Source organism: Zonotrichia albicollis, chromosome 15 (assembly GCF_047830755.1).
Source record: "Zonotrichia albicollis isolate bZonAlb1 chromosome 15, bZonAlb1.hap1, whole genome shotgun sequence".
Taxonomy (NCBI): domain Eukaryota; kingdom Metazoa; phylum Chordata; class Aves; order Passeriformes; family Passerellidae; genus Zonotrichia; species Zonotrichia albicollis.
In genome coordinates, this window is record NC_133833.1 from 4099674 (window position 1) to 4112363 (window position 12690).

General features: G+C 40.6%; 1 protein-coding gene across 9 annotated transcripts in view; it reads left to right on the forward strand.

Annotated features, from left to right (window-relative positions):
• The window catches only part of EBF1 (EBF transcription factor 1), a 265144-nt gene extending 252691 nt beyond the window's left edge, over window positions 1-12453 (forward strand). For 5 of the 9 annotated variants that reach the window (XM_074552027.1, XM_074552028.1, XM_074552029.1 and 2 more), the window contains exons 12-17: window positions 951-1016; window positions 1589-1766; window positions 3165-3344; window positions 5480-5674; window positions 6026-6094; window positions 10152-12453. In XM_074552027.1, coding sequence (XP_074408128.1) covers window positions 951-1016; window positions 1589-1766; window positions 3165-3344; window positions 5480-5674; window positions 6026-6093 — 687 coding nt within the window. In that variant the 3' untranslated portion in view covers window position 6094; window positions 10152-12453. The remainder of the gene's footprint in view (window positions 1-950; window positions 1017-1588; window positions 1767-3164; window positions 3345-5479; window positions 5675-6025; window positions 6095-10151) is intronic. The other 4 variants (XM_074552034.1, XM_074552035.1, XM_074552031.1 and 1 more) reach the window with 1 other exon arrangement.
• The last annotated feature ends 237 nt before the right edge of the window (window positions 12454-12690 follow it).

The window sequence follows — 12690 nt, forward strand, 5'->3', positions numbered from 1 at the left end:
TAGGGGCTGGGAACTACAAAAATACATTGTTTTACTCAAAGGATGTTCCTGAGCGGTTTTGATCGGGCATTTGAGAATCTGCTCTGAAAGATGCCATGAAATAATAAAAGGAAAAAAATTCTTCTGGGTTAATTCTGCAATGCATTTTTATATTTTCTATCAGTATTATCATCAGGATGCTGTAAAATATAAGAACACAGGAAATGCTATTGTTTTTTGAATACCAGTAGAAAATACCCTAAGAAATATTAAATTAAAAGGAACGAATAAGAAAATGGAGGGGAAAAAATTGCCCAAAATGGAGAACTGAATCTCGGACTGTTTTAAAGTCTGCTATCCATGCAAGGAAGATTTCCAGGAAACACTGCATGGTCGTGGGCTGTTCTCTCACACACTGCATGTATTTTCCTCTTGGGCATCTTTCCATGCATGTGGATCCTGCCCTGACCCCTCTTACCAGGACACAAAGTGGACAAGCCAAAGGGTTTCATTACAGTAGCACAGGGCTGATCGGGTATCTTCTGAATGTGGCCTGCTGGGTAAGGTCACAATTCCTGCAGCATGCAATTAAGAATAAAATAAACACATTGAAGGGATTCATAACATTCTCTGAATGGCATTGATTGCAGTAATCTAGTAAATGACCTCGGGATTGTATTCTGCAATAAACCCATGAGTGGTTTATAGTGCAGATGGTAGAGACAATTGAGTGATGTATTTTATTTTGCAGCACCAATGATTCTCACCTTTTGACTTGATTAAGCGTGTGTGTGAATAGGATGAACCAGTGATTTAACACCATTCAGGGGTTGCTGAGAGTTGTTACAATTAAGGTGGGAGAGAAAAAAGGAAAAAAACCACTACAAAACACGGTAATAGAAGAGAATATTTGTTTTCCCCACAAGGAGTTTATTGAACTCAGCAGAATGCTTCTGTTTTTATATTGACAGGAAGTAATACTTAAGAGGGCTGCTGATTTAGTAGAAGCACTCTATGGTATGCCACATAATAACCAGGTAAATGCATTCTACTTCAGCAATTCTATATCATGGTTATTTCTTATATGTATAGATAGATCAGGGCTAAAGGGATATGATGCTACAATGGGAGACAAGAATAAATGTACAGGGTGATGCTGTACCTGGGGTGGGATTTAGTTTCCTTGTTTTCTTTTTTAAAGGGTGTGAATTTGTGTTTGTAAAAACACCATGGAGGCATCTGCCCACTTTCGCCAGATCCTATATAACATGAGCAATGTTGTACATTAGGTCTTGCCACCAGTGACTTCTCCCTCTTCCCTTAAAGAGAGCTCTGGGGTGGAGCAAGTCCAGGCTCCAGCCCCATCCTGCCAGTTGGTCTTTTTATACAAAGTGTGACCACTGGGACTGGGACTTCCAACTCTCTTAGCACAGATGTCAGGATTTAACAGGGAGATCCTGTAAGCATGAGCTCTCTGTCAGCCAGCTGGTTTAGACAGAAAAGCATCTTCTAGCCATTGGAAAGGGAACTGTTTCATTTAAGTCTGTAAGAAGAGGTTTGTCAGAGTCTCTTTGGTAACTCGTGCATGTTTTTTTTCCTTGCCCTGCAGGAGATAATCCTGAAGAGAGCTGCAGACATCGCCGAAGCGCTCTACAGCGTCCCCCGCAACCACAACCAGCTCCCCGCCCTCGCCAACACCTCCGTCCACGCGGGGATGATGGGCGTCAACTCCTTCAGCGGCCAGCTCGCCGTCAACGTCTCCGAGGCCTCCCAGGCCACCAACCAGGGTCAGCACCAGCCTCATCTTCCTCTCTCCATGGATCTGCTCTGAGAGAAGGCAGGGGGACGGGCAGTGGCAGAGGGAGGGCTGGGCAGCCCGTCCCAGACCCTTGGAATGGCACAGGATGGGGCTGCCCTAACTCAGGAAAAGCACTGCTGCATGTCTCTAAATAGCTTCTCATTCTGCCCCGAGTAACTACTTGTATTTGTGTTTAAATCCCACTAATTTTAATCAGCTTCAACATGTACTTAACATTAAGTACTTCCTTACATATTCCCCTGAGCATGGATCTCTCAGTCTGGGCTTTTGTAGCACTTCTTTATAACATGAAGTTGTCCCTTGAATGTTTTTTATTTAATTTGGCTTTTTTTTTCAAGAGTTAGAGTATTGGAATTGTGTTTTTTTCAGTTTGAGATTTCCATAAATTTTACAACTAGCAAAGAATACACATATTTTAAAAGACATTTTCACAGTTTTTCCAATTTTTAAAATAAAGTGTTTTTCACTTTGTATAAAATCAGTATTAGTTTAAAATAAAAGTTAAAAATAAAAAATAGGTGAAGAACATTTTTGTAGAAGCCCTTTGCATTTTGTCCTCTCCTTTGCTCAGCTCTATATATTATCCAATTTAAAAATACATTTGAATGGGAAAGTCTGTTTCTAGAAGAGCAGAAACAAATTTTTTTGCATTACAATAAAAAAATAGAAAATTATTTTTAGATTGAAATATTTTATGCTTTGTGTTACGAAGAAAAATTGGTGATTTTTCTTCTAGGAATGGAGATACATATTTTGTATTTATGTAACTTCTAGAAACAAATCTTTCCTTATGAACATTTGGATATGAGTTTCCTAAAATGTCATTTCCAGAATAAGGTAGAGATTCAAATTTTAACTTGCTGTCAAATTTGATGCTCATTTCCCACCAACATAATGATGAGACCAAGGCAAAAAGACAAAGGATATCCCACAAGCTGGAGAAATACACTCCATTTCCTGAGGTGTGCAGTGAGCATCTGAGGTGTGTTAAATGACAGTGACATCAGAAAAGAGTTAACAACAATCACTGGCTTTTAACATACCTTGAGTGGGTCTGTGCTCCTCGCTGTGAAAATGTAGGTCATGTTTACTCCATTTCCTACAAGCAGCCCTTTCAGAGCGAGTGTTCCTCCAACACCCCGAGCTGATCTTTGCTCCAGGGCATCCCTGCCTTGCCTGGGGAGCTCTGCAGGCTCCAGCAGCAACCTGGGCAGGGAGGGCTCCCTGTTTGGGCACCCGGTGGTGCTGGGGGTCAGTCCTGCCCCTCTCCCTGGCTGGGCTGGGCTGGGCTGGGCTCCCCCTTGCTCTGTGGGAAGCTGTTGTGGGGCTAACTCCAATTTCTGCCTGTGTTCCCTCCCCACACAAGGTTTCACTCGCAACTCCAGCAGTGTGTCACCTCATGGCTACGTGCCAAGCACCACCCCGCAGCAGACAAACTACAACTCTGTCACAACAAGCATGAATGGCTATGGGAATGCTGGAATGTCAAATTTAGGCGGTTCTCCAACCTTCCTGAATGGATCTGCTGCCAATTCTCCCTATGCCAGTGAGTATTTTATGTATTTTCTGTATTTTGTGCATTTTCATTAGAAGGAGGCAGTAGATTTTCTCTGATGCTCAATATTTATTTTCTATTTTGAGCACTTGAAATAGAACTTGGTCTTTACTCTCCAAGGCACTGATCTTGGATGCACTTTGAAGACCTTAGTGTTGCCAGAAATTATTCACTCTGTTTTCATATTATTATTATTAATTATTATTTTTTTTATTTGGGAGACTTAAAAGAGCTTACAAAGAGTAATCTCCCATTATTTAGTATGATAGTTTCATAACATACCTTATACTCTAATAAGAAACACTGTCCTCAACTTCTGAGCAAATAATATGTTTATAACCTTTATAAAAACTATTAATTACTACTGTGCCTCAGCTTGATTGTTTATATTCCACTTGCTTTTTAAGTAATATTATTTTGACTTCACTGAGTCAGTAAAATGTGACAAAGGCTCTTAGATTTTGTGTTTTAGTGTCAGTACAGTGAATGCCACAAAAATGTGAGTCATACAAATCATACATGCCATGGTGTGAAGAGCTTATGGTCTACAGTCCCAGTCATGGAAATATTTATGTGCAGGACTAACTTTCTGCATTTTGATATGAAAGGTTTAGTAAGCTGTTTAAATATAAATACATTTCTATTGGTAAAGTGAAGCCCTTCTGCAGAAGAGCTGCAGTAGTCCCTCGTCACATGAGAAATTGAATGAGCAGAACCTGCCCAATTCCTCTGACATTGCTCATGAGGCATAAAGGATTCCACTGACATCTGTAGGAAGCTGACAGCAGAATCAGGATGGAAGGTCTGGACAAATAAACAGATTTATAGGCTGGGACTGCAGCATGGACAGGACAAACTGACTGCTGGAGGTGCCAAGGTTTACACAGCAAATCTAAAGTTAATGGTGTAACAGCAGCAATGAATTATTTTGATCTGCATCAGAATAAAAAAGGAGATAGGAACTCTGAATAAAATAATTAACTCCAAGGCTGCTTCTCTGCTGCAAATTTAGAACAAATTATTTACCCACATAACTAGTACTTATAACCTGGGAATTGCTAACCAGTGATTATTTTTGTACTCTAATAATAATGTAACATGTAATGTTACAAAGTACCTTACTTATTAAGTTGGATTTACTGTCACAGAATCTGCACACTCTGAATTCATAATATAACATGATTGATGAGACATCTCCTTTTGGAAGCAGATGCCAGTAATGCATTTAAAATACTGTGGCAGTGTATTATTTCATATTTATGAACGGAGTCCTCTTTAGAATAGCACTTCACTTCCTAGCCCTGGTTTCTATTCTATTTATATTTTGGGAGGTTTTCTTGGTTGATCTGTCATTCTGCTAATGTCTAATCCATTGAATCAGAAAATGCTTCAATCATGACCTGAAAATTAAAAGGTGGCATTCTTAATTAAATCAATAAACTAATTGCTGTATAGTAGCAATTCAATTTAGGTGCTTTGATTGCTCTCCCTTAGCAAGTACTTCCAGACACAGAGTGACTTCAGACTAAGATTGTATCTGTCAGACTGTGAAACTTTGAACATTTAATTTCCATTAATTGATTTCCTCAGTGTTAACAAATATGATATCAGATTCTCAAATAAGAACTTAAATAGGGTGATTTTTATCTACATAATGCAAATAAAATAATAATTCAAAGCCCAGATGATCAGAATTTTACTCTATAATATGTAATTATTCACAGCCCACTTGTGTATCTAAGTGGTTTCTAAACAGGACAAAGAATGGAAATATGGGATGACACTTTTTTGTCCTTTTTTTGTTGTTGTTGTTGGATAGAGGGGAAACCTGCAGTGTCTTCTGAATATTAAAGTAGTTATCTTTATTTTCATGAAAAGAAATTTGTTTAAAAGCTTGATGATAAATATATGAACCAAAGATATTTGTTGTACTTTGTAGTAAAATTATGGTTTAAGGATATCTGTGTTTAAAGACTGAACTTCCCACGTAGCACATTTGCATTTCGAACACTCAGTTCAGCCCTAGAAAAATTGAGAGCATCCAGGAATGAGAATTCTCTTGTTTCTGCAGCCTGTTATTATTGAGTACTAAGGAATCCCTTTTTGGGGGTCTTTCTTGCCTGCAGTTGTGCCATCCAGTCCGACGATGGCCTCCTCCACTAGCCTCCCCTCCAACTGTAGCAGCTCCTCTGGGATTTTCTCCTTCTCACCAGCCAACATGGTCTCAGCGGTGAAGCAGAAGAGCGCGTTCGCGCCGGTCGTGAGACCCCAGACCTCGCCCCCTCCCACCTGCACCAGCACCAACGGCAATAGCCTGCAAGGTAGGTGGAACCAGGCTGAGCCCAGGCCGGACAGGAGGTGGCTGCTCCAGCTGGGAGCTCCTGGAGCCTCCGAGCTGCCCCAGGGGAGTGAAGGCAATGGGGGATCCCTGGTGGGCTCTGTCCTAAAGCTTCCCCCTGTAGAGATAACTGACTCCACCCCAGCCCGCCTTGTGGCCTGCAGGTGTTTGGCAACCACCCAAGCTCTAACCCAGCTAATGCTGCTGAACTGAGAGGCTGTGTCCTCTAAAGCACAGACCTACTGTTTTGATAAACACAAGTAATATTTCAGCTTACTAATACCGTCCTTTTTCTTTCTTTCCTCTCTTATTCCCTGTTGTCGTCCTTTATCAGACCAGTCTTTTGTGGACTCTAGCAAGTACTCCACTGCAGGGTCTCTCCAGGGGCTGGCCTTCTCCTGAAGTACGTCACTCAATCTTCCCTTCCTTTTTGTCCTTTGTCATAGTACACGTGTGCAGAAATCCTACTGAGAGCAAATAGAGCGTTACAGAGCTTGGCACAAACCTTCCCTTTCATAAATGGGAGATGCATTACAAACTAACAGCAGCGTTTTCCACTTTAACTCACACCAGGACAAACATTAGTTTCCACTGATTAATGTACACCTGTGCCAATTAATTCCAGAAAAGGCACAGGGCCTTTTGGAAAGCCTATTGAACTGTTGGTATCAAGGGGCTGCTCCTTTTCTGCATCCCTTCCCCTCTCATTACAAGTTCTCCAGCATTAGTATCTAAATCCATTTGAGAGGCTGGTGCAGGCGAGGCAGTGACAGACAAAATCTTGTCAAACGGAGGGCGCTGCCAGCCCAGCACTGCCCATCTCATTGTTTGGCTGAGTCTGTTTTACAACACTGTGCCCAAACCTCCCCGTGTGGCTCCCTCACTGCACATCCCTGTGCTGAGACAGGCATTTTCATGCTTGCTTAGGTCCAGGGGCTTCCTTAAGCAGATGCAGCCAGCTGCCTCCAGCTGCCAGAGGTGGGAGATATTCCGTGGTGTGCATTGTGCTTCCTCCAGACCTGAGATTTGTTTCCTTTTCATGAGCCTGTGCAAATTATCCAAAGGGCATCAAGTGGGGAATTAAATCCATCATTTTGTAAGCCAGGTTCAGAAGGAGGTGTGCAGAGCAGGATGGCTGCATTAACTCCACATGTCACTCAGCCTCTGGAAAGGGGAACACTGGGCTTGAAGACAAAATGCTGATAGCACCATTAGCGGCCAAAAAAAATCTATATGCAAGCAGAGTGGGAGGAATTCATTCATAAAAGCTTGGATCTATTGTGCCTGAAGGAAAGCATTGTCCTCAGTTCATGTTACACTGGTGAACTGGGAGGAGGAATCCTTCAGGGTGCACACACACAGAGAAAAACTGTGCAGAAACTGTAAATTTACTAAAAACTAATAAGCAGATCTTCAGTACCTTCAGTTAGGAATTTGTTTGAAATACAAACTGTGTCAGGAATAAGGCAAAATGAATTTTTCAGGTAAACTACAGCATTTAGGAGATTTGGTTTTGAACATTTAAAAGAATTGGCAGTGCTTACATGCTTGAAGTTTTAAAAGAAACACCTAATAATATTTTCCATCTGAAATAAAATAAAAAAATAAAAACCCTAAACAAAAGCTTTTGAACATGTTAATGTTTTTTTTCCTCTCTTCACCTTGTCCCATTTTGTTGTGGATGGAGAGAAAAAACAAGTAACAGGAGAAAGCTTTTTCAGGAACTGTGTCTCCTTTCACAAGACACAGAATTCTCAGATTCCATGTACTCAGTTATGAAAAGCAATTATGGAAGGAGCCGAGAGCACTGGGCACAACTGGAGCTGTGTGATTGCCTCCTCATTATGTCACCTCCACATCCGCAATGCCCAGAAACCACACAGATCTGGGCATTCCCCCTAATTTTTGTTTAGCAATTCAGTTTTCATAATGGGAACGAGACACCAAGAGATGGTTCATTTCTAGGTCATCACTGAACTTCTTGGTGAGTTAAAGACACACAGCCTTTGGTCCTGTGCCTCCTGACACCACCTGAGGCTTGTAATAATCACTCAGAGAGGCACTGCCTGTTGTGCCTTAATGCTTAAATAAACAACCATGTATAAGGAGGCTGTCTTATCTCTCTTGGGCTTCTGGATACATCAGAAAGCAATCAAGCTTTCCTTATGTAGCTTAGATATCAGCAGAACTCACTAAAACAGCAGCCAGGCTTATCTGTTGTTCTCTTTGCCATGCAATTTTGTAAAACCCCAAATACATTATTTCTGTAATTTGCTGGCAGCAAATACAAATTAGTGTACGATAGAAGAAATAAAGGCCATTGGTGGGAGCTTTTCTATTCTCTGCCCTCCCTTTTTGGAGGTGGTGTGATCTCATACCTTCACTGTTTCCCACTGATATCTCTGTTTTCAGGATCAATAACAGGCTACAGCTGGGAGAATTTGCATGACTAGATGTAGCACTTATGGCATAAAAGTGGAGTGATCTAAATGAAGACCTGGAAAGAATGGAAATATCAAAGCTTTTAGGCAGAAAAGATATCATTTGCCTTGTAATTTAATTCAGAATTTCAGAGCTCTTCAAAAACAATGATGCTTTGAAAAAAGGAGCTAAGATCTGCCTCTGTGCCATTTCTTTCCAACAGCAAAAGGCTGATCTGTAACCACAGGGAAATGTCTAAATCATGAAGAGAGGAATTGCAATTATCTCACCTTTTTTGGGATCCTACCCAGGGTAGACAGCTGTCCTGTCCCAAGAGACACAGTTCTTGACTAATTATTGGTGAAATTGATTTGCTTCTGATGAATCTTTCAGATTGAGTATCGGAATAGTATCCTGACATTTTCTGAAGAAAAGATACTTTTTCTAAAGGAAAGCAACACCTTGTCCTAAAGAGCCCTCTATGCTTCTCACCTAAATGTCTTCTGTAGGACTTAAAGCAACTTAACTCACCTTTCCATCCCTTTTATCCTCACTCTTAGCTCCTTGAAGAGCCCTCATGTGGGTACACAATCAGTACAGTGATTCCACACGATAAATCCCAATAATTGAAATGCTGTTGCTCTGTGCCACCTCTGAGGGTGGCCTGTTGCAAACATGTTGGATGTGTTTTGCATTCTCTCCTTCTCCCCTCATTTTATTTCATTTAATCAGTGCAGTTTACTCGAGCTGTTCTCCCCTTGCTGATTAGACTTGTAATTCTTGCACATATGGTGGTGTTTGTGGAGAAAACATTTCCCTCCTCTCCCCCTCCAACCCCAAATCTGTGAGTCTTTTACTTTGGCTCTGTTCTTATCAAATAATTGCAGCTGTAATTAAAGCACAATGAATCAGCACCAGTCACAGGGTTGAGTCCTTCCTTAAGAAATTACATGTCCAGATGTCTGGAATGGCAGGCAGCATTTAAATCATGTGCCTGGAAAGTGCTGCCAACCTGAAGGAGAATCTGTTTTCTACCTTTTGGCAAATAACTGTACAACTGGCATTTTAGAGACACATTGTTTTTACAGTTCCCATCATAAACTTCCATGACTTCCCCCTGTAATGATGTGCCGGCTCACTGAGTGTCACTGGGACACTTGGGATGCTTGATCTGAGCCCCCAAATAATAGAGAGAGATCGAGCTGGAGGTCAGCTTATGTGCAAAACTATCCCTGTTGAATTTTCATAAATGTCTGTCTGCTAAGAGAGGTGGTGGTTTCATAGAAAATGAGGTAGGAAGATAATAAAGAAATGCTGATGATTCAACTTAGCCAGCAAAAGAGAAAACATCCTGAATTAACATTCACTATGACTCACCTGATGTAGTTGGTGGTGTCTGCTACAAGTGGAATAAGAAAGATGCTGGCCTGCTAACCCTGGAGTCAAGCATGCATTTCAATTTCAAAACTGGATTTGAGAGTTTGCATCCTTTTCTGAGCTCCTGGGAATGCAAACCTGAGTCCCAGGGGTGACCTTTGGGAGGGCTGGCACAGGGGAAGGACCCAGAGTGGCACTGAAGGGACACCCCTGCAGGGCCATGCCAGGGGACTCCTCCTGTATCCCCTGATTTGGTGCAAATTCTTGCTTTGCTTTTAAAGGAGTAACAGAATGTGTGGCAATGCCTGGATCCAGTCAAAGCTTCCTCAGCATTTGGGGATTTTGAAACTAAAAGCAGAAAAATAAGTTGAAGTCTGATACTCGTATAAGGAAGGACACTTCTTCTGCAAGAAAATCAGTAATTTCAGCAAAGTCACTTGCAATTTGAATCATTTTCCAGTCAAAAGGAAACTTCTCATGATTCTTGTGTGCATAGGTGTCTCTTATGAGTAATATATATATTTAACTCAAAGTATATCTAACTACATTGCTAGTAAATGTTTAAAGCTCTGGAATTTTAAAAGTTGCTTAATAATGCAGAAAATTAACTTTTCCCCTCTCTCTCTCTCCCTCTCTCTCCCCCCTCCCTTTCCTTCCAACAGCTATATCTGGCATGATTGTTCCCCCCATGTGAAAGAATTGCCTTGAAGAATTTTATTAATGAAGAGGTTGAATTCTGCTTCAGAGAGAATCTGATACAAGTCCCAGAGTGGAACTTTTTACTCAGGCCTTTTTAAAAATAAAAAAGAAATAAAGAAGGATCTTACAATAACTGCAGATTTTTAAACAAAGCAAAAATCACCATCCTTGCAAATACTGAAATTAACAATCCACAATTGCAAGGTGTTGATTCGAGTTGTCCATCCCAAATACCTGGGAGATATATTTATTGTATGTTGATAAAAAAATCCACTTTTTTGTTTTGTTGGGGGGGTGGGGGCTTGCTTTTATTTCCTTCTGGTTTCTTGTGGGTTTTTTTTAAGGCTTGATTTAACTCAACACCATTTGTCTTTTATAAATCATACAATTACACAAGGGACACTAGAGATGGAACTCCACATTTTTAATTTATGAATTTTTTTTTAAAGCTGTGTAAAGAAGAATAAAGTGGTGTCATTTACATACAAGCCTGTATGGGACAGAATAGAAGTGCCAGTTAGTTTTTCATAGAAGAATTATGGCCATTTAATTAAGGGTCGGCTCATATATGTTGCTTATCCAGTGGTGACTTGCTGATATGAAGCATTTTTAATGTTCTGATTAAACAGATATCACTCCCTAAAAAGCTGATATTTTTGGATTATGAGGGCGGGGTGAGGGGTGGGATTAGTAACCTCTGTCATTAATATCAGGCTGAAAAATCGTGTAAATAACACAACAGGAAAAGTTCATCCCAGAACACCAGGCTGGAAGGGGTCCTTAAGGTCCAACTTTTCTTGGCAAAAAGACGGTTGAAGAGAGGGGAAGGGTGGAAATATCAGAAATGTTTCCTCTGGAAGTGCAAACGCAGTGCCTGCAGCTGCAATGCCAGACCTGCTGCAGGAGGTGAGCACGGACCCCTCTGCCTTGGGGTGAGATCCCAGAGCCTCCGAACGCTCCCTTCCCCAAGCTCAGCATCCCCGGCTCTGCCCCGTGGGTTTGGCACGGGGGGCACAGCCCGGGGGCGCCAGCCTGGCCCCCTCCCCCTGCCCTGGCCCTGCTGGGCAGGGGGGGCTCAGCCTGGGGGGTTTCCCCCTCCCCACCCCAAAGCCCCCGGCCCAGCTCCCACTGGCGCCGTTCCTGTATCAGCCGACCCTCGGTTCGCACCGCGCTCCCTCCAGCACAGGGATCTGCTTTCCACTGGGGAACCATCCCTGTGGGCTGGGGCTTTCCCATCCAAACCATAGCTTCTGTTTCACCACGAAAAGTTTTGCTATCATTATCTGGGAAGTGTTCTTAAAAATTATTAGTCAAAGAGGCAGCAAAGCTCTGAAGATGCATTACCTGATATTTTTTCTTTGCTGTTGTGTTTTGTATGTAGTTATAAATACTGTAGATTTTTTGTGATTTTTTGCCAAAGTTGTTGTTCTATTTATACATTTTAATGTCTTAAGACAGTTTTTCAATATCACAAAAAAGAAAAAAAAAAGAATTTTACTGCATATTTTGCAAAAAGAGCTCACTACCTTTAGCTTGCACATACTTGCAAATTAATTAAAGAAAAAAAAAGCTTTTTGTTTCTGTTTTTTGTTTGTTTGTTTTACGGGGGATTTTGTAAAATATCCATATAAATAATGTATTTATCTTTGGAATTTGTACATTGCTTTTTGTCCCCCACAAGTTTATTTTATTGTGTATGTTTGCTATGTGAAAAGTGCTGATTTGTTTGGTCATTCACCGTTGTATTAGCTGTTTAAATGTGATTTTAATACATTTCATTTATAGGATTGTTTTTTTTAGTATTGTTTAAAACCATGCTTCCATTTTTTTTTAATTTCCACCCAAAAGCCATTGTCTATTTTTGTATTATTTGTAAGTTAAGAAGTTTTTTCCAATATATGGCAAAAAGTAGCATATTATTCTTGTAGCATTTAGTTATGTAGATTTAAAAAAAAAATGTATCCTTTGCTTTTGAGGCTTAACAAAAACTAATGCTGTTTTACTCTATTAATATGCATGGGATTTCTCCTCTTTGGAGTGACGCATTTTTGTGCATTAAATATGGGGAGAAACTTCATAGAACTCAATGAAAATACTTTCTTTCTTAAGTCTGCTTGTATATTTCTCTGTCTTTCACATAAATATAAACCAGCAGATTGGATGCCTTAACAATGCAAATCATATTCATTTCACTTGTACATTGTACTGTGCACCAGAACTGTCAATCATCACTAACATTCTAAGAAAAAAAAAAGGAATTGAAAAGCACAAAAGAACTGTTTTGTTACCTTAAAACAATATAACTTTTTTCTAGTCGAGCAAGAAATCATTTACAACGATGCTGCAACTGTGCATGCTTCCTGTATGAATTTTGCAATGGTTTTCACTAGAATGTCACAGTGTGATCTTTGGGGGGAAGGGAAAGAAAAACAGGAATTTTTTTTTTTTCATGGTGAGAAAATAAAAGAAGAGAAAACTGGAAAAAATGTGAGAGACATCAGT